The sequence below is a fragment of the Sphaerodactylus townsendi genome, linkage group LG03 (genome assembly GCF_021028975.2).
Source record: "Sphaerodactylus townsendi isolate TG3544 linkage group LG03, MPM_Stown_v2.3, whole genome shotgun sequence".
Lineage (NCBI taxonomy): Eukaryota > Metazoa > Chordata > Lepidosauria > Squamata > Sphaerodactylidae > Sphaerodactylus > Sphaerodactylus townsendi.
Window position 1 is genome coordinate 146,009,244 of NC_059427.1, and position 22,272 is coordinate 146,031,515.

At 48.4% G+C, this 22,272-nt stretch overlaps 1 protein-coding gene across 1 annotated transcript in view; it reads left to right on the forward strand.

Moving 5' to 3' along the window:
• CACNA1F (calcium voltage-gated channel subunit alpha1 F) overlaps positions 1-22,272 on the forward strand; it is a 132,641-nt gene that overhangs the window by 15,589 nt on the left and 94,780 nt on the right. The window contains exons 7-12 of the mRNA XM_048488608.1: positions 1,742-1,894; positions 6,301-6,497; positions 6,600-6,703; positions 9,572-9,738; positions 11,493-11,558; positions 20,510-20,600. Of these exons, the coding sequence (XP_048344565.1) occupies positions 1,742-1,894; positions 6,301-6,497; positions 6,600-6,703; positions 9,572-9,738; positions 11,493-11,558; positions 20,510-20,600 (778 nt within the window). The remainder of the gene's footprint in view (positions 1-1,741; positions 1,895-6,300; positions 6,498-6,599; positions 6,704-9,571; positions 9,739-11,492; positions 11,559-20,509; positions 20,601-22,272) is intronic.

The following is a 22,272-nucleotide window of genomic DNA, read 5'->3' on the forward strand; positions in this document are numbered from 1 at the left end:
AGAGCTGAACTTGGGGGGACTTCCAGATCTTATTTACGCACTTACTAATTACAGATGGAGGAAGTTCACAACCTCAGAACTTGCTTTTGCTGTGTGTATACTTTAATTCTGCAGCTGCGTGGGGGAAAGTGCAGAATGTGATATTTTCACCAATCAGTGAACCTGATCTTCTAGTACAAAAGCTAGAATAAGCTCATAAGACGAGAAGATCCTGTGGAACTTAAAATATTAGTACTAATCAACGATCCACCCAACTAGGCCCACACCACCAAAATAGTATTCAGCGAAGACATGTAGGCCTATCTTGGATTCCAGAAATGTAGCAATCCGCACTACCATGCGGTCTCCTTTGTGGGTCTCTCCTGATTGGCTGGCGTGCTGTGTTGGGGCAGGACCTTTTTGGGGTGGGAAATTTTTCCCTGCTACTTGCAACCTGAGGTTCACTCATTTGCAAGGATGAACGTTTAAGCGTTTAGGCACTTAAGCGGGTTTTTGCTCGTTTGGAAGGGTGAACGGTGAATCGTTTAAGCGGTTTTTCGTTCTCCTATGCTAACGTCTCCTCACGTACGTGCTCGCCGAGACCAACAGCGAAATTGAAAACCAGAAGAGGCTGCACATGCATCGCTCGGCACCCGCCGAGCGCTGATTGGTTGCTAGACATTTGCGTCACCCTCCACGGGGAAAACGAGCGCCAGAAACGGGATGAATCCCTTTTCGTCGCTCAAGCAGTGGGGAGTTCTTGCTGAAACCTTGATATTTCGTGTGAGTGTCACGCAATTAATTGACCGTGGGGAATTGACCTTTGAATCAAGATGCCAACTCTGAATTGGGACATACCTGGAGATTTTGGGGGTGGAGCCTGAGGAGGGCATGGTTTTGGGAGGGGAAGGACTTCAATGGGGTATAATACCATAGAGTTCACCTTCCAAACCAACCATTTCTTCAAGGGGTAATCAATAAAGAAAAGAGCTGTACTTGCGGCTTCCAAGTCACAAAGACTGTCAGAGCTTTTTTTGGCTGATCACTTTAATCAACCAAAAGATTGTTTTTTTGTAGATACAATCTTTTGGTTGATTAAGATGAAAAATCTTTTACAGTGAAAATGAAAAATACAGTGAAAAGGGAAAATTCTTTTACAGTCTTTATGGCCCTGAACAGCTGTTTTCTTTACTGATGACTAGATTCTGTACCTCCCCACCTGATAGTAGTAGAGGAAGAAGAGTTTGGATTTATAGCCCCCCTTTCTCTCCTGTAAGGAGACTCAAAGGGGCTTACAAACTCCTTTCCCTTCTCCCCACCCCCACAAGAAACACCCTGTGAGGTGGGTGGGGCTGAGAGAGCTCTGAAGAACTGTGACTTGCCCAAGGTCACCCAGCTGGCATGTGTTGAAGTGCACAAACTAATCTGGTTCACCTGATAAGGCTCCATAGCTCAAGTGGCAGAGTGGGGAATCAAACCCGGTTCTCCAGATTAGAGTGCACCTGCTCTTATCCACTATACCACGCTGGCTCTTGCACTTACTATTACTATTTTCTCCAGGGGGAAGTGATCTGTCTTGCCCGGAGATCAGTTGTAATTGCAGAAGATGTGTGGCCACCACCCAGAGATTGGCAGCCCTAACTTTTGGTCTCCTGCTGGGGAGAAAGACGGGTGGGGGGGTATGAATGAAGTCAGTGAAATCTGGATCCAGTTGAGGCTGCTCTTGTGTGTCACATCGTTGGCTCCCCTTTCCTCCCACTAGGCCTGCACATCGTCTTGAACTCCATCATGAAGGCCATGGTGCCCCTCTTGCATATTGCCCTGCTGGTCCTCTTTGTCATCATCATCTACGCCATCATCGGCCTGGAGCTGTTCATCGGGCGCATGCACAAGACCTGCTTCATCGTTGGCTCTGGTATGGTTGCTGAAGGCAGGGTTAGGTCTTGGTACAACGATCAATAAATTTGCCTCCGGATATGAAATCAGAAGTCTTTATTGGGTTGTCAGCAAGGACTCCAGTAGCAGGAAGCTAGATCTGGGGATACTGGTTCTTGCAGACATATTTATTCCCTCCTTTTCCCACTCGAGCACCCCCTTCCATCTTCCCACAGATTAGTGGAACAACAAGGTGTGAAAAGCTTTGTTATGGAGTTCTGAGTGTCTCAGCGATAGTCTTCTGCCTGGAGCCTCCTTCCTCCCTCCTTCTGGAGGCTCTTGGCGAGGTCGGCTAAACTATGTTACCAAGCACAGTGATTTAGAACAAAAGGTCCATTAACATATGACAAAGGCATATGAAATTATTCACACACCCCTGCCTAGGTGTGGCCTTGGGCCCCGCATGGTGTGATGCCAGGGAGGGCGGGAGCCATACCTGACAGGAAGGAGGTAACTCCTGAACTCCTGAACTTCCACGTCCCAAACTAATAAGCTTTTATAGTGGGACTTATCCCCACAAACCTGTGTGGGCCTGCTGTTGGGAACGACTCTGTTCCTTCCTTGCTGAATGGGGAAGAGGCTACAACCAGGCTGCATTTTTGTCTGACCTGGATGGCCCAGGCTAGCTTGATCTTGTCAGGGCTCAGAAACTCACCCAAGGCAAAGCCTGGTTAACACTGGCACGGGAGACCCCCAAGGAAGCCGAGGGTATTTCTACAAAGGCAGGCAATGACAAACCACTTCTTGTGGTGTCTAGCCTGATTTCATCAGATCCCAGATGCTAAGAAGAGTTGGCTCTAGTTAGTACGTGGATGAGAGACCACCAAGGAAATCTCGGGTTGCTACAAAGGGGCAGGTGGTGGCAAACCACCTCTGAATGTCTCTTGCCTTGAAACCCCCATGAGGGGTCACCATAACACAGCTGTTAAAGGCACTTTCCACTTGTTTATTGAATGTGGGGAGGGGCCATGGCTCAGTGGTAGAGCATTTGCTTGGCATGCAGAAGTCCCTGAGTTCAATCCCCAGCATCTCCAGGTAAAAAGATCAGGCAGAAGGTGATGTGAAACACCTTTGCCTAAGGCTCATTCCGCACACGCAGAATAATGCACTTTCAAGCTGCTTTCAGGGCTCTTTGAAGCTGTGCGGAATGGCAAAAACAGTTGTGAAAGCAGCTTGAAAGTGCATTATTTTGCGTGTGCGGAATGAGCCTAAGACAGGGGTGGGCAATTATTTTTTCCATGGGGCCGCATAAGAAACAGAAAATGTTGTGGAGGGCCGGGCCAAAAGGCAGGGGGGGCGAGGCACTTTTGAAAGCCCCGCAGAAGCCAGCAGCCAAGGCAACCGGCTTCTGTGGGGCTTTCAAGAAGATAGCTTGGCTCCCCAGCAAGGCTGAGGCTGGCTTTTGCAGAAGCCCATGAAAAGCCGGTAGCCAGGCAACCAGCTTCTGCAGGAGACTCAAAGGCCTGCAGCTCAACTGCAGGCGGCTTTAACCCGCAGAAGCCGGCAACTTTGAAACAACCAGCTTCTGCAAGGAACTTTTCCGAAGCGCAGCCTGCCGGCTCCCCAACGCTACGGCAGGGGGGCCAGTCAGGGTCATCCGGCGGGCCGGATGTGGCCCGCGGGCCGTATAATGCCCAGGTCTGGCCTAAGACCTAGGAAAGCCACTGCAAGTAGACATCACTAACCTTGATGAACCAATGGTCTGATCCACGATAAAGCAATGTTACAGATGCCCATGTGAATCTGATTGCAGTGGTGAAGTTTGCCATTGTAAAGGATTCAAAAGAATGTATTGCCGAAGGCTTTCACAGCCGGATTCAACTGGTTGTGGCGGGTTTTCCAGGCTGCGTGGCTGTGGTCTGGTGGATCTTGTTTCTAACGTTTTGCCTGAGTTTTCTGTGTGATACACCTCTTTTTCTGTGTGATACACCTCTTTTTCTGTGTGATACACCTCTGTGTGATACACCTCTGAAGATGCCAGCCACAGATGCAGGTGAAACGTTAGGAACAAGATCTACCAGACCACGACCACGCAGCCTGGAAAACCCACCACAACCAATCAGAGGCGTAGCTGGGGGAAAGGGTGCCCGGTGCAAAATCGGAGTTTTGCTGCCCCCCATGTTTGTGTTTTTTGAATTTTTTAGTGTTTTTTTCCAGTTTTTGGCCTGCAGGGGGCATAGTTTTTAGGCTCCCAGCTTTGGTGAAGTTTGGTTAGGGGGGTCCAAAGTTATGGACTCTCAAAAGGGTAGCCCCATCTACTATTAGCTCCCATTGGAAACAATGGGGGATGGGGCACCTTCTTTGGGGGTCCATAACTTTGGACTCCCTGAACCAAACTTCACCAAACTTGGCTGGTATCAGCAGGAGTGTCGCCGGATAATATCCTGAAATTTTGGTGCCGCTAGCCTAAAAACTGTGCCCCCTGCCAGCCGACAAAGTAAAACCACTAAAAATATAAAAAATACATTGTTGCTGCCCCCCAGGCGTGCCCAGTGCAACGCGCACCCCCCTGCCCCGTGGTAGCTATGCCACTGCAACCGATTCAAAAGAAATAGCAAAAAACCTCCCCCACTTTCCATTTTTCAGTACACCTTTTTGTAGCAGTTCACAGCAGTTGTCCGTTGGTTTGTGTTTCTTGGCATCATCCTCCATCCCTTTTTTAACTGGGAGGGCTTCACTATGACATGATCCTAAACAATAAGGTATCACATTATTTTATTTATTTATAGCCCACCTTTCTTGTTGGGACTGGAGGTGAATGAGTCAATACAGTCAACCAGCTGGGATATGCAATAAAGCATGTAGAGAGCTAGTGTGGTGTAGTAGTTAAGAACAGGTGCACTCTAATCTGGAGAACTGGGTTTGATTCCCCGCTGTGCCACTTGAGCTGCAGAGCTGGAATCTACCAGAAACCTGACCACAGAACTAAAGCAAAGCTTAAATGTTAACATGACCCATTATATGATGCAAAAGTCGCACAGTAGGATCCAGCATACACCAGCAGGCAGTACAAGCAATATTCAGTATAGCCAGTGTGGTATCGTGGGTAAGAGGGCAGACTAGGATATACCCAGGTTCAAATCCCCACTTGAGTGACCTTGGGACAGTCACAATCTCTCAGCCTGACATACCTCACAGGATTGTTGTTAGGATAAAAAAGAAGGGAGTAGAATGATTTGGATCCACATTGGGGAGAAAGGCAGGGTATAGATGAATTAAATAATAGTAGCGTAGTTCACAGTCCCTTTCCCTTTATTAAAGCATTCTTCCTGGATCCTTCTATTATGATAAAGGTATCTTTGTAAGAATGCCCTCCACTCCACACAAACACACAGACACTCTTCCGGCTGCTGTTGCTGCTGCTGCTGCTGCTGGAGGACAGAGAGGCTTGTTATTTCCAAGCGCCCTCTGTTATTATTGTATTGATGTCTTGATATGTTCATATGAGAATTAGAGGTCAGTGTGTTTTGGCTAAGACTGTCTGAGTGAGCTTCTTTTTTGTGACTTGAAGCAGCTGATAACATGGAAGAGGGGTGGGGGGTGAGGGAGAAGGTGTGGATGGTAGCACAAGGGAGTGGGAAGGCTGACCATGGGAGGATGGAAGAGGTCCAGGGCAAAGTTGTGCTCACATAACAACCACAATAATAGAGGAGCAGGAATGGGGTGGGGCTGAGCAGGTGGAAGAACTTATCCCTTGAAGGCACCTTCTCTCCTGACAAGCAGCTGTAATGATGACACACTCATCCGTGAGGATCGAACATTGCCTGTATATTTATTTTAGCCATCTTGCTCTGAACGTTTGTATCTATTTTAGAAAGTTGTGCAATACTATACCACAAAGCCTGGATTTTAATTTTTTAAATTCTTTTTTGCAAATCTAGAAACCGTATGGCCATTCCCCACCCCAATCGAGAGAGCTTTCTGAGTGTTTAGCAAATGTTCATGAAGTTGACTTCACAGATTTGCATAGTTCTTTCTTTCTTTCTTTCTTTCTTTCTTTCTTTCTTTCTTTCTTTCTTTCTTTCTTTCTTTCTTTCTTTCTTTCTTTCTTTCTTTCTTTCTTTCTTTCTTTCTTTCTTTCTTTCTTTCTTTCTCTTTTTTCTTTTTTCTTTCTTTTCTCTTTTTTCTCTTTCCTCTTCTTTCTCTCTCTTTCTCTCTCTTATCTCTTTTCTCTTTCTCTCCCTCTTTCTTTGTTTCATTTGTTGTTTCATTCATTCATTCATTCATTCATTCATTCATTCATTCATTCATTCATTCATTCTCTCTCTCTCTCCTTCTCACTTTCCTCCCCGTCTTCCCTGTTGTTTTCATGTCACAGTAATTTACAAACTCTTGCCCCTCTTCCCCAGTTCTTTTCACCCATCTCAGATTCTTTTACTCTTGCAGACCTGGAAGCTGAGGAGGACCCCTCCCCTTGTGCCTTCTCCGGGCACGGTCGGGAATGCACAGTGAACAACAGCGAGTGCCGCGGCAAGTGGGAAGGACCCAATGGGGGCATCACCAACTTTGACAACTTCTTCTTTGCCATGCTGACTGTCTTCCAGTGCATCACCATGGAAGGTTGGACGGATGTACTCTACTGGGTAAGTGAGCCTCCCATCTTGTTTGTGGGAGCAAGAGAACAGCACTGCCAGTGTCTTTCCAAAGTGGTTCTCATACCTGCGCCCCCTGACTCTCTTCTGCAGATGCAGGATGCAATGGGTCACGAGCTGCCATGGATTTACTTTGTTAGCCTCGTCATCTTTGGCTCCTTCTTCGTCCTCAACCTTGTTTTGGGTGTACTGAGTGGGTAAGTTCAGTTCTGAGCAGGCATTATTTATGAATCAGCGCCCCAATATATTTACTCAAATGGAAACGACACAAAGATCTATACTCTGTCTCCAAAAAAGATGTTAGGAGGTTGTCTATTCCTCCACCACAGAACTCAACATGCTGGACCTTCTTTGTTGTAGAATGCTCTGCCTGGGTCCTAGTGCCTTCTAGTTTGTAGAAGGCAAGTATTGGTGGTAGTCGTTCAATTAACTATCCATGGCCTTGTATCAAACTACCATGTTCAGTAATGCGCAGAACAATGATTTTGACATACGCAATGCATAAAAATGAAGGATAATTCTCATATTCCAATTCAGAAGCAGTCTCAACTGCTGAACCTCAACCGACCGTACTAACATCCTTATCTGAGACAGAGAATAGCATCCAGTTACAATGAGAATGCATATTCTTTGATGGCTTCTTCACATCAGGAAAATGTGAGAAGTACATGTTGCTGCTGCTGCTGCTGTTTATTATTATTATTATTATTATTATTATTATTATTATTATTATTATTATTATTATTATATTATATTATTATTATTCAAGACCTGGTATGAGCACAAGCCAGAGAAGACCACAGAAAATGAAGAAGCAAAAATACTCTGGGACTTTAGAATACAGACAGACAGACACCTGGCACACAACACCCCAGACATAACAGTGGTAGAGAAAAAACATGTTTGGATCATAGATGTTGCTGTGCCAGTTGACAGCAGGGTAGAGGACAAAGAGCTGGAAAAGATCACAAAATACAAGGACTTACAAATTGAAGTTGAACGATTGTGGCAAAAAAGAACAACAGTAATCCCACTAGTAGTCGGTGCTCTAGGAGGAATCCCAAGAAATCTTGAAAAACATCTGGAAAGCCTAAACTTGGACAGAACATCAGTCCACATGCTGCAGAAAGCAGCACTTCTAGGAACTGCACATATTCTACGCAAATACCTCTAATATCCTAGGTCCGTGGTGGTGAACCTTTGGCACTCCAGATGTTATGGACTACAATTCCCATCAGCCCCTGCCAGCATGGCCAATTGGCCATGCTGGCAGGGGCTGATGGGAATTGTAGTCCATAACATCTGGAGTGCCAAAGGTTCGCCACCACTGTCCTAGGTCCTTGGGAAGGACTCGATATTCAGAGATGAATTCCAGACACTTGTCCTGTGTTGTTATGTGTATAATAATAATAATAATAATAATAATAATAATAATAATAATAATAATAATAATAATAATAATAATAATAATAATAATAACCACCTTAGCTGCCAGAATTCACATTCCCTAGATGATGACACTAAGATGGGATAGAGACATGTCAATTGTTATGCATTTTAGTTAAGGGTATTTGTTGACTGCGTTTCTATCTGTATAACATACAGATATGGTTCTATCTGTATAAGATATACGTATATGTGATGGGCCTTTATAGTGAGATCGTAGTTCACCTGAAGTTGAACTAATTTTTTTGTGGTGGTGGGGCTCCTTTTTTTTGTGGTGGTGGGGCTCCCCCCCCCTTCAGCCACTGTAAATGTTTTCTGTGGTGGTGATGCCATTTTTAAACTTTCTGTGGTGCCCCCTTTCCCCTTACTGCCCTAAATACAGGCTTATTGTGCTTCATGGTTAATCCAGGGCTGCTCTTAAAGATTGGCACCGACTGCTTGTTCATTTTCTCATCCCACTTAAGATGCAGGTTTTTGATTGCTTGTAGTTCCCCGTCTCCAAAGTGGAGCCTACGGAGATCAGTTCCAGACGATAGAGATCCGTTCCCCTCGAGAAAATGTCTACTTTGAAAAGTGGACTCTTATTCCCTGCTAGAACTGCTGACTCTGGTCTGGGAAATTCTTGGAGAATTGGAGGCAGTGCCTGTAGAGGGAGCAATCTAGGCTGGTGTTGCACCTAGAATCTATGGTATACCATAGAGTTTCCCCTCTTAAGCTGCCACTTTCTCCAGGGCAACTGACCTCCAGAAGCTGGAGATCAACTGTAATTCCAAGACATCTTCAGGTCTTACCTGGAGAATGGCCACCTTGTACCCTGCTGAGGCCCCTGCCCTCCCCAGGCTCCCCCGAGCCCCCAATCTCCAGAAACTTCTGATCCCAGAATCAGCAATTTTGATGTGAATAAATGTTTATCGTGATGATACATGTGCAGAGGCGTGTGGGGGGGGGAATGGGGTCTGGGGCAACACCAGACTCCCCCATCGCCCCCATGCTCCCCCACTTACCTTAGCCGGCAGGAGCCTGGTGCAGGCCGCCCCTCAGCCTTGCCCTGCCAGCCGAAGGAGTAGCCTGGCGGGATTGGGCTGAGGGGTGCCCAGTGGTGGCCCAGCCAGGTTGCTCCTTTAGCTGGCGTAGGACAGTGGTGGCGAACCTTTGGCACTCCAGATGTTATGGACTACAATTCCCATCTGGAGTGCCAAAAGTTCGCCACCATGGGCGTAGGATCTGTCAGCCGAAGGAACAGCCTGGTGGGGTGGGGCCAAGGGGAGGGATGCGGGGGGTGATTCTCCCCCCCCACGTGACCAGCTGCCATGCGCCCGGGGATATGTGACCCGACATGTTCCCGTGAGCGCTCTGCCTCTGTCCACGTGTGGTCCTGACTCGGGAACTCCGTGTGTACGTGCACGGCCTGTATTTTATAACCCGATGATTCATTCTAAGATTCCGACATTCTGATTCCGCTCCGCATGTGCCTTAAGCTCTCTGGCTGTGCCAGACATGGAAACCCAACCGGATCAAAGGGTATATTGCCAGCAGGTGGGCCTTTTATCTGACGGAATTTTGCAACCGTCTGCTGAGCAGCTGTGTGCACGGCTAATCTGACCCGTCCCTTCCTGCAGAGAATTCTCCAAGGAGCGAGAGAAGGCCAAAGCCCGGGGCGACTTCCAAAAGCTACGGGAGAAGCAGCAAATGGAGGAGGACATGAAGGGTTACCTGGATTGGATCACACAGGCTGAAGACATTGAGCTCGACGAGGAAGGGGACGAGGTGGATGACAAACACACCCGTAAGGGCTCTCGCAGGGCTGTTCTTTTCTGGGCCCCCAGCCCTGTTTGCCACAGAAAAGCGCTCTGCTATACCGAGGGGACAGCGGAGTCAGTGGCCCGAATTCTACCATCTGGGCCTTGTGGCAGCTCCGTGTGAGGGGATTAGAGACGAATCAATCCAAGCTGCGGCAATATAAGATTAGCAGGGACAGCAAGGAAATTGCCAGCTTGTGAAAGATTCCTGCTTGAGGTGAAAAAGAGAGAGATGGAAGCATAAGGGGTCACGTATGGGCAAGCAGAAGTACCCCACCCGCTGGAAATATGTGGGGCGGGCCCAGTGCAGGGCAGGAACAGAACGGAGCGGCAATACAGGCCAGAGCGGCCAACTGTCCTGCTGTGCCTTTTTCAAAACATTTCTGCTCTGTCTCTCCCTCCCCCCTTCCCGCCTTCTGGTGACAGAAGAGAGACGGAGGCTGCATCTGTCCCTCTGGCCATGCCCAGAACTGGCCAATGGGTGGCAGCTTTCTGCTTGCGCCTGCCCTTTCCCTCAGCTATACTCTGTGGCAGGAGAAAATGGCACAGAGTTCCAAGGGGCCCACCACCGTGGCACTGAGATCAGTGGACTACTTGGGTCTTGCCAGCCACTTGGGGGTTGCTGAGCCACTGGCAATACTAGTTAATGCGGAAATGCCAAATAGATATTTACATGTGAATCGTGCACCCCTCCTCTAACCACTAGACTGCTTTCCCTCCCAGGTCTGCTTGTTTATTTGTTTGCCTTGTTTGTGCCTGCTTTCCTACCCAATGGGGCCCAAAATGGCTTACGTCATTCTTTTCTCCACCATTTTATCCTCACAATAGCCCTTTGAGGTAGGTTAGAGTAGAGTGTGTGACTGGCACTAGGTCACCCACTGAGCTTCCATGGTAAAGTGGGGATCCGAATTTAATGCAACACTTTAGTCACTTAGCCACACCAGCTTTCATTATCCAGAGCAAACGCCAGGAATTCTCAACCTCACCTAGAATATTGTTCTGGGCACTGCAATTCAAGAAGGATATTGACAAGCTGGAACGTGTCCAGAGGAGGGCAACCAAAATAGCAAAAGGTCTGGATTCTGTGCCCTATGAGGAGAGACTTAGGGAGCTAGGAATGTTTAGTCTGCAGAAGTGAAGGTTAAGGGGGGACATGATAACCATGTTTAAATATTTGAAGGGATGCCATGTCGAAGAGGGAGCAAGCTTGTTTTCTGCTGCCTCAGAGACTAGGACACGGAGTAATGGATTCAAAGTGCAGGAAAAGAGATTCCACCTAAACATTAGAAAGAACTTCCTGACTGTCAAGGCTGTTCGACAGCGGAATTCCCTGCCTCGGAGAGTGGTGGAGTCTCCTTCTTTGGAGGTTTTTAAACAGAGACTGGATGAATGTATGTTGGGAGTGCTTTGATGGTGTGTTCCTGCATGGCAGGGGGTTGGACTTGATGGCCCTTGTGGTCTCTTCCAACTCGATGACTCTATGATTCTAACCCTTCTCCATCTTAGAAACAGGGACAGCATGGAAGCAAACAAACTAACTAGCAGGGATTTGGATTTTGAGAATTTAACTTCCCTCTTCCCTCTGGCATCTGTGTCATGTAACTCGTACCCATTTTATGTTTTTTCTTTCTCCATCCATTTCCTCTTTCCTGTTTTCTTTTCCTTCTTACCCCTCCTCCCTTCTCTTTGTCTTTCCATCCCTTTGTCTTTCCATCGCTGACGGACGGCATGTCTGCGGCAGATCTGGCGGGGAAGAAGAAAGCCAAGAAATGGTTCAAACACAGCCAGCCCTCCATCGACACTCAGTGTAATGTCTTTATTTTGCTCTTTCCTCGTTTCCATGTTCCCGTCCTTTTAAGGTCTAAACAGCAGAAACGATCCCAGGGGCATCCCGTGTTTCCATTCCGTACCCTACCTGTGCTCCACTCATTGACCATGGTGATGTAATTGAACTCTGACCTTGAGGCTACCCTTGTTTATTCTGGTTTGTTTGGGGACCAGCAGATGTTCTTCTTCTTTATGGCTCTCATGTTGCCAATCCCTTGACCAACTGACATATTAGCCTCTCTCACAGGTGTCAAACTCGTGGCCCTCCAGATGTTATGGACTACAGTTCCCATCACCCCCTGCCAGCATCATGACGGCAGGGGATGATGGGAACTGTAGTCCATAACAACTGGAGGACCGTGAGTCTACTTGTTCCTATTCATCATGATATTACCTCCTAGATCAGCATCCTGTCTCTCACAGTGGCCAACTAGTTCCTCTGGAGGACCAACAACAGGGCATAGAGGCTGAGGCCTCTCCTCATATGAACATCAGAGGAGCCCTGCTGGATCAGACCAATGAGAGTCTTTTTAGTCCAGCATCCTGTCTCCCACAGTGGTCAACCAGTTCCTCTGGAGAGGCAACAAGAGGGCATAGAGCAGTGGTGGCGAACCTTTGGCACTCCAGATGTTATTGACTACAACTCCCATCAGCCCCTGCCAATTGGCCATGCTGGCAGGGGCTGATGGGAATTGTAGTCCATAACATCTGGAGTGCCAAAGGTTCGCCACCATGGGCATAGAGGCTGAGGCCTTTGTAAGAAGAGCCCTGTTGGATCAGACCAGTGGGGATCCATCTAGTCTAGCATTCTGCCTCACACAGTGGCCAATCAGTTCCTCTTGTTGTCCAGCAACAGGACATAGAGGCTGAGGCCTTTCCCTGATAAGAACATAGGAAGAACCCTGCTAAATCTGACCGGTGGTCCATCTAGGCCAGCATCCTGGATCACACAGTGGCTAACCAGTTTTTCTGAAGGGATAACACACAGAGCATATCTAAGCCAAGACCTTCCCCTGGTGTGGTCTCCCAGCATTCAGAGTCAGAATTTTCCTGCCTCTTAATATTGAAGGTTCCCTTCAGTCACCATGACCAGTAGCCATTTATAAGAGTTGCCAATGTCCAGGTGGCATCTGGAGATATCTCCTGCTTTTGCAACTGGTCTCCAGATGACCAAGTTCAATTCCCATGGAGAAAATGGCTGCTTTGGAAAATGGACTCCATGGCATTATAGCCCGCTGAAGACCCTCCCCTTCCAAACCCCAGCCCCTCCAGGCTCCATCCTCAGAACCTCCAGGTATTTCCCAATCCTGACCTGGTAACCCAACCACTGGTGGACCTCTCCTTCATGAATCTGTGGCCATTAATTGCATCTGCTGGTAATGAATGTAATTATTCACACTATTTCTAGCCTGCCTTTCTCACTGGGACTCAAGGCAGATCACACAGAATGAATCAGTGCAGGTAGCAAAAATGGGACATTCAGTAACCAGTGCATTAGGATTTTAGAAGTCTGGAACCACCAGAAAGAGGTGACGCATAGCCTAAGTCTTAACATGACAGATTAAGTGGTGCAGAGATTTCATAATAGGATCCTACTGACAATAAGTTGTATGCAGCGATATAGACCACAGCCTCAATTGTTTATCCAGCATGTTTGACAACTCTTTTGTGCAGGGGAGCCCCATTGCTTGCACAAAAAAGTCCTGCTGCATAGTTTGCCACGTGGGTAATTCTTTCCGGTCAAAGAGATACCTTTGCATTACACGCAGAGTGCACTGAGGCAAAACACAGCGAAGCTTAGGCCCCTTCCCCACATGCAGAATAATGCACTTTTAATCCACTTTCAGTGCACTTTGCAGCTGGATGCACTTTGCAGCTGTGCGAAAGAGCCAAATACACTTTCAAGCAATTGTGAAAGTGGATTGAAAGTGCATCATTCTGCATGTGGGGAAGGGGCCTTACCCATGCATGTGTGTACTAGCGACAAGAGAATCTCAGAGCCCATTCATAGTTTCTAACTAATAAGAGGAGTCTTTATTAGTGAACTCCATTCTGGATAGAAAAGTGGAGAGAGAGGTTCTCTATTCTAATGTATCTAGCTGGATGGGGGGAGAGGCTGTCTGCATCCCTGCAAAATGGAGGGTGTGCGCAGGAATGGCGGACAGGGGAGGAGAAGCAGGCTGGAAAGTAGCAATCTGCACTTCAAAGGGATAATGCAGTAGAGAAAAGGTGCCCAGTGTCTTGATCCCTTTGGCTCCTTCCATGCAGCAAAGGTGGAACAGGTTGCAGCCAGGCTAAAGTAACCCGCCCTCCTGTTTTCCCATTCGCATGCCTCCATGCAGGCAGTGAACGAAGCCCGTGGAAGCAATGCGGGCTGCCCTCGCACCCTCGCGTGGAGGCGTGGTTGTTTTTTTGTTTACCGTACCTCCTTTGCTGCATAGCTACACGGGCAGGCAGGCATGGACCCTCACAGCCAGGCTGCCATTCCTGTGCACCTGCTTGGCTATGCAGCTGGGAGGCGGGGACTGTAAAAAATAAAAAGGGATGCACGGCCAAGTAATGCTCTTCCTGGGCAGCCGTTTGCTCATGGGCAGCTGCAACCCACATTACAACTAAAGAATTGTGGATAGTGTGATTCTCAAACATCTTGCTTTTGGGGGGAGGGGTTTAACACGGGGCAGCCTTGCTTTAGGGTTGGGAACCGTGCGAAGCTGCGCCCCCCCCCCCGAAACATTTTTTTCCCACCCCCAGGCCAGGTTTATTGGAGACAGCCTAAGTCAGTGATGGCGAACCTTTTTGAGACCGAGTGCCCAAATTGCAACCCAAACCCCACTTATTTATCGCAAAGTGCCAACTCAGCAATTTAACCTGAATGCTGAGGTTTTAGTTTAGAAAAAACCTGTTGGCTCCCTCTTCCTCTGCCCCACCCGCTCGAGCAGGGGCCAGCCTGCTCTAGCCTCCAGAAAGTCCTGTGCGCACCACTCTGTGCCTCTCTAGCATCTCTGCCTCCTCTGCACCCTCCCCCCCTCGGGCAGCAGCCACCTGGAGCACAGGCACCAGGCCCGCCAGCCAAGTCCTCCCTGCTCACTGTGGTGCACACACATCATGCTCAGTGGCCCAGGCCAGTCTAGATGTGTGTGTGGTGACAAACTCTGTGTGCGCGTGCCCACAGAGAGGGCTCCAAGTGCCACCTCTGGCACCCGTGCCATAGGTTCGCCATCACTGGCCTAAGTCCTTCACTTCCAACATGCCAAAGGCCAGGAGCGTGTGGGCTTTCCTGGCCTCCTTGGACAGGCTGTTCCACAAGGCTGGAGCCACAATATGGAAAGCACACGTAAGGCCAGTGGCAGATTTCGCCCATCAGCAGGTTGCCCCTGCAGAATTCCACGTCCTTTTGTCCAACCAGAATTTATTACCTATTAATTTCATCAATTTCTGACACTATGAGGGAGAGGAGAAAAGTCATTTCTGTCTACTTTTCCCACGCCCTGTGTAACTGTGCAACCCTTTTGTTGTCTGTGCTGTAAACTGAAAAGCCTCAAAGTCGACAGCCTTTCCTCATGGGAATGGTGCTCGTCTTTCCCCTTAATGCTCTCGGATGCCAGCTTCTGTCCTTTTTCCATGCCCAATTGGCTGGTGTGTCTGGCCGATCCAGGTACGAAGCGACAAAGGAGTGGAGTTGGGAGCCTCCAGGGGCTGAGACGATGTCTGTCTTTTCCTTCGGCCTGAAGACAGGCGAGACTTTCCCCCAGAGTGCTTGCAAAAGGGATTGCCGAGAGTGGCAGGCACAAGGACCGAGCCTCCTTGTGCAAATTTTGGTAGTTTTCTGAAAAGTCTTTTTGACAAGAGGCAACAGTCAGACAAGCCACAATGTCCACAGGGAGTGAAGCCTCTGTTGACTCTACTTCACTTCCATTTTTACAAAAATCTGCTTCTCTCCCTTGGGTTTTCTCTCCCCTGGGTATTTCTTGTCCCTTGGAAGGATCACAGTTTTGTGCCTCTTGAAATAAATGTGGCACTTGCAACAGGTTTGGCGAGAGAATTTAAACTAGGGGTCCCCAACGTGGTTCCTGTGGGCACCAGGATGCCTACAGTCTACAGACATCTTATTTGGTGCCTGCCAAGTTTTTTCAGATAGTGACTGGGGCCAAATAGGGCTCTTTGTCCTCATAGCTTCTGATTGGGACCTGAAGATTTGATTGGCAGCACCACTTGAAACGATGTTGTTTTGGTGGTCTCTGCCAGCAGAGTGATGGTTTTCTTCTGTCTCTCACTTGCCCTTAAGAGTGTACTGTCTTAAGTTACCCCTCTTCTTTACTGGCCTTTGTGTGTTTACTCTGCCTCCTGTGGCAGCCATTTTGCAATTGGGCCTGTGGTGGAAAAAGCCTGCTTTGACCTGCAGGCCCTATTCCATCTAGCCCTCTCCCAGGGGTTCTCAGCTACTCCTGGAGGGGCTTCTCTCTCTCTCTCTCTCTCTCCCTCTCCTTCTCTCTCCCTCTCTCCCTCTCCTTCTCTCTCCCTCTCTCTCCCTCTCTCTCTCCCTCTCTCTCCCCCCTCTCTCTCCCTCTCTCCCTCCCTCCCTCCCTCCCTCTCTCTCCTTCTCTCTCTCTCTCTCTCTCTCCCTCGCCCTCTCTCCCCCCTCTCCCTCTCCCTCTCTCTCTCCCTCTCTTTCTCTCTCCCTCTCTTTCCCTCTCTCTCTCCTTCTCTCTCCCTCTCCCTCTCTCTCCCTCTCTCTCTCCCTCTCTTTCTCTCTCCCTCCCTCCCTCCCTCTCTCCCTCCCTCCCTCTCTCTCCCTCTCTTTCTCTCTCCCTCTCTTTCCCTCTCTCTCCCTCCCTCCCTCTCTCTCTCTCCCTCTCTCTCTCTCTCTCTCGGGTGACTGCTGCCACCGACTAACCTTTGTAGGAATTTCCCACTGGGCAGGGTAAGAACCCCTCCCCCCCAGCTTCCTGTCCAACTCAGAGGCCTTGCCTCTGTGTCTCCTGCTTTTTCTCTGCTGGGTTCACGGCACAGGGATGGTTCACGGCCTGGTGCACCCCTGGAGGAATAGCCGCTTGCCAACTGCCAGCCTTCCCCCCCTCTGGTGCCCCCCTTCATAAATTAGCATGTCCAAGATGGTGGAGGTCTCTGTGGTACAGAGAACTGCTACCAGCATCCAACATTTAAAAGTATTTTTTTTAAAAAAATGTTTACAAGCATACTTTTAAGCACAGCACCAGACTGAGCAAGGGATTCAAAAGAAACGAGAGATAAAGTCAATTCCTCTGTCCCTTTCTGTACACACACTCTATCAGTTGTTAGAATAGAGTAGGCTCTTAAGCTTAGGATGTTCATCTGTCTCCAGATTCTCTATTATCAGCTCCTTGGGTAAACACATGGTCAAAATGGCTGCCCTTTCCAGAACTCGAGCAAGAGCTCTGTCCCCTTCCTTGGTCTCAGCCAGAGGAGAGATTCTTCCTTGATCCCAAGATTTTCTCGCAAGCAAGCCTTTATTGGCATAGACAACAGTAGAACAATAGTAAAAAAACTGATTAAAAAACATATACAGTACAGGAAATAAATGTTAAGTGGAGGGAAATCTACTGGCATTTAGTAATTTCCAGGAGAAAGTCTGCCACTATCATACAGAGAGAAGGATCAGGATTGTCCAGCAAGTAGTGTAATCTGAGTAAATCGGGGAGATCTGGTAAATGTAAAGGAGTAAGATTCACATACTTGGATCTGATTTCCTTGAATCTGAAACAGTGTAGTAATTGGTGGGCCAGAGATTCAACTGAGCCATCATTACACGGGCACAATCTTTTAGCCTTTTCTTGCTTGTTAAATCTGCCATGTAACAAGGCAGAAGGTGAGCATTATGGCTCTCCTTTGTGGCATTAAACCTGGTGAGCATTATGGCTCTCCTTTGAGCAGGGTTTATTAAACAATACAGGTAGTGTGCCAAGTGGCCCTGTTCATATGGGAGAGAAAAATACAGGGGGGAGCATGTTTTCTTGGCTGCGGTGATTAGGGTAGAGAACTCTCTATCCAATAGTTGACCTTTTAATTTTCTATAGGCTTCTGAATAGGACAAAGGGCAAAGTGAATCCACTGACAGTCCAATAGAAGCCATTTTTTCTTATGGAAAACCAGGGGTTGGAATGGGTGTCAGAGAGCAGACGGTGGACCAGGGAATTACAGTCTGAGAGAAAATGGATTCTCAGCCAGAATCTAAAAGCCCTCAGCCAAGCAGCTGATTCCAAGGAGTTTTGACCTAACTCCAGACAAAGGGCTGCATAGGGCACGCAATTTGGGAGTCCAGTTATCTTGTGAAAAAAATTGGATTGAAGGGAATTCAAGGAGTGGTTAATAGCTTGAATCCAAATTGGGACTCCGTAAAGCAATCTCGAGGTGACTTTGGCATTGAAAAATTTGAGGGCAGGAGGGATAAAGGAATGGCCACAGCTGTAGAAGAAACATAGTAATGCTGACATACTGTTAGATGTAGCAAGGAGAGCGGCCTTCCTATGGGTTGCCCATGAAAGGTTATAGGAGAATGAAAGGCCGAGGTACTTATAGCACTTAACCTGTTCAATTTGGGTGCTATTCATTGCCCACGTGAGCGTCTTAAAGTGCCTAGAGAAGACCAAAATCTTTGTATTTTCATAATTAATTGTCAGTCTGTTGGATTCACACTAATCCACACAGCACTTCACTAAGCGTCTGAGGCCAACTCTGGATCGAGAGAGAAGGACAGCATCATCTGTGTAGAGCAAAATTGATACATGGGATGTACCCAGTTTTGGGGTATGGCTGTTCACTGCTGAGAGAGCAAAGGGGAGGTCACTTAAAAAAAGATTGAAAAGAGTGAGGGCCAGGACGCAGCCCTGTTTGACCCCTTTGGAAATTGAAATACTGTCTGTCAAAAGGCCTTCGTGGGAACACTTGATCCGGCAACTGGTATTTGTGTGCAGTTGCCTAATTAAGAACAGGAGTCTGGCATCAATGTTGAGGGCAGCCAGTTTTGCCCAGAGAAGTACTCTCGGCACAGAATCAAAGGCAGCCTTTAAATCAATAAAGGCAGCGTACAGTTTGTTATCTGCATTGATTGAGTATTTACTGGCTAGGTGTAATAGCACCAAGGCATGGTCCAGAGGAGATTTCCCCTTACGAAAGCCTATTTGTTCAGCCCCCACTGCACCAGAGTGGGAAAGCCACAGCTGAAGTTTCTTCAGTAACAATTTAGCATAAATCTTCCCTATCACTGGGAGGAGGCTGATGGGGCGGAAATTGGTGGGCTCTGAATGTCTTCCTTTTTTATGAATGGGAAACACAGTTGCAAGTCTTGGGTATCATACCTGAGCTGTTTACTCAGGTCAAAAGAGTGGCCAGGATGGGGGCCCACCAATCAGTATGAAATTTCAGAATCTCTGGAATTATAGAATCAGGGCCAGGGCTTTCCTTCCTTTGAGGTCCTCTTGAGATGAGACAGGAGGCCAACTTGGCAAATCTAAAGGGATAGGTGAAGGAGATCCATTGCTTAAAATATCATCGTTAAAAAGTTTGCTAAAATAGTCATGCCAAATATCAGGGGTAATACAGGTAGGGGTAGGAGGCTTGCTTCGGTTAAAATTATTCAGGACAGCCCAGAGTAGCTTGGAGTTGTTAGAAGTTACTGCAAAGTGGAGATGTTCCCATTGAGTGATGACATGTTCCATTTGGTTCTTCCTGATTAACTGGCGAAAGTTGTTCCTACAATTTATTAGTAGGACGAGGAGGTCCTGGTCTCCTGAAGCCCTAAAGTTCCAATGTAAGGAGCGAATTTGGCTATTGTGCTCCATACACTCTCTATCAGACCAAGGTGTTCTCTTTCTGTTTTTGCTGGGTTTCCCCACAGTGGATGTCGAAAGACCAGCCACAATTTGTTTAAGAAGATCTTCGAACCTGGTAATAGTGTCCTGGGGGGAATCTGCAGTAAGGACAGAGGATTAAAGGCTGGCTAAGCTAGAGGAAATGAGTTCCCAGTTCCTTGACCTGGCTTTCAAATTTGTGATACCTGCTTGGGAAAGGGAGGAGGGCAGGGGGCACTTAACCCAACCCATTGTCTCTCACTACCTGTATTAGCATTTCTAAGGTGGTTGGGTGAGGCTGGAAGCCTCCTACTCAGAGGCAACCCCCCCCCCTTAAGTGTTCCCTTAAAACCTCAAGGAGGGTGGGGGAAGCCATTTCTCTACTGGGCCCATGAGCCTGTGTCAGCATTCCAAAGGTTCCCAGGTGCTGAAAAGGATTTGGGGGCCCTGGTTGAAACCTATAATGCAATATAAGTCCTTCTGAATGGGTCTCAGAGGTATACTGGCAATAACTGGTGCCCAGTGCAACCTCCCCCCCATGCGCCCTTCACCCCCCCCAAGCACCCACCTATGGGGGGGCCCCCGGCAGGCAGCAGCAGCTGGTGCCGGGCTGGGAGCCTGCCGCGGGCCCTTCAAGGGCCCCCCAGCTATTAGAGGCTGCGCCAAGGCAGGCTCGGCCTCCAATGGGGGGGCAGGCAGCTGCAGCTGGCACCAGGCTGGGAGCCTGCCAAGGGGTGCCCAGCGGGCCCGCAGCCTGCTCCCGGCCTGGCGCTGGCTGCTGCAGATCCCCCCCACCTCAATCAGAGGGCGTGCCTGCCTCACTTGAGGGGCTTGCCATGACCCAGCGCCAGCTACTGCCAGCAGGGGCATCCCTACCTGCCAGAGGGACATGCAGGCTCCCAACCCTTGACCACAGCTTGATCACATGGGGGTGCATTTTTGCGACCCCCCCACATAATCAAATGGGGGGTGCCCAGGGACACGTGACCCCACATGTCTCTCTGGCAGATATGCCCCTGACGGGGCTTGATTCCTTTGAGAGGGAGTCACATGTCTTATCTGCCATTTGGAAAATAACAAAAACCCTCCTTTTTCTCTCCTGCAGCCAGTCTTGCAGCCAGCGAAACCACGTCCGTGAACACAGAGAACGTTGGGGAAGAAGAGCATCATCCGAACGCTTGCTATGAAATGTGCTTGTGAGTTTGCTGGACCAAAGCAACAAGGGTGGGGGGACAGACAGTGGGCCAATGCAAAAGTTTCCATGAGGCTGACTCCTAAAAGGAGGCAGTGAGAAATACAGGCTTTCAGCTCCTCTCAAGGTTGCCAGAGACTTTAAAAAAATACTGGATGCACTGGATGCTCAGCTCTACTTCCTCCCAGAGCAAACGGTGGGAAACATGCTCTTTACTCTGGGAGGAGCCCCAACATAATTGATTAAAATTTCTTCAGCACAGGATAAAACAAGATAAAATACAAAATTAAGTAAAATACGTACACATTAGAACACTAGAACCACTTTAGATATCAACAGAGGCATATCAGGGGTAAATGGCGCCCAGAGACAACCTCTGGATATCAATAGAATTAACCAGGGACCTCCTAATCCAGACCTGGGCATTATACGGCCCGGGGGCCACATCCGGCCCGCCGGATGACCCTGACTGGCCCTTATGACAGACTTGGCCCTGGCCTAAGAGGAGCTGTTTAGAACCGCGCTGCTCACACTAACCCTCCCCCTTCTCCCCACACCTTGCCACTGCGCCGGAAAGGGCCTCTGAGAAAGGCCACGCCCCTCCTTTGAAAGCCCCGCAGAAGCCGGTTTCCTTGGCTGCCTGCTTCTGCGGGGCTTTCAAAAGCGCCAGTCGATGAAAAAAGTAGGTCAAGGGCCTTAAGTCTCCCCACTTGCTTGATTGTCACAGTGGACAACTATGCAGGTAGGTTAAGCCTGTGATTCTTGGTGCCAAATAGTGTTGTATGCAGAACTGTTGCCACTGATTCCAAGTTGATCTGTGCACCTGTCTGTCACTTATCAGCCCCCATTATGCAGAATTGAGTTCAGCCTTTTGGCCCTCCACAATATTTTCTGTTTCTTATGCGGCCCCATGGAAAAAATAATTGCCCACCCCTGTCCTAATCCCACTTGCATTCAGACCAAATTTTGCAACATGGCATGAAATTTCAGGATTCTTATCAGAGAGCAGCAGTGAAAGATGAAACAATCTGTGGCCCATTATGCATGGGCCACTTCCTGCACGGCTGCTTGCTTCTGAGTGGGGTTTCCCTGCAGCTTTCTGTCTTTACCCGATCACCCTGCTGCAAAACGAACTGAGCTGAGCTGCCATTTTGCCTGCCCACCGCTGATTTCCTTGTTGCCTTCAAAACCTCTTTGGGGCTCCCCCCTGCCTCCCCCTTTCTGCTTTTGCTTTTGGTGATGATTGGGAGGGCTTTTAAAAAAACTTTAAGCACATGGATTGTATTAGATCTATCAAAATTATTGTTTTCCATATTAGATATAGCATTATTTTGATAGATTTAATACAGTCCATGTGCTTAAAGTAAAAAAAAAAAACCCCTCCCAATCATCCGCAAAGGCAGAAACAGAACGGAAGAAGAGGAGTGGAGTCAAAAAGCCTGAAGGAATAATAACTCTAGGACCTAGGTGTCAAACTCACGGCCCTCCAGATGTTATGGACTACAGTTCCCATCACCCCCTGCCAGCACTGGCAGGGGATGATGGGAACTGTAGTCCATAACATCTGGAGGGCCGTGAGTTTGACACCTGTGCTCTAGGACATCTGTTTGCTTCCTCTGCGAAGTTGGGGGAAAGGTTGCTTTTTGCCCACTCGCACAACCATGAAGATTATTGGA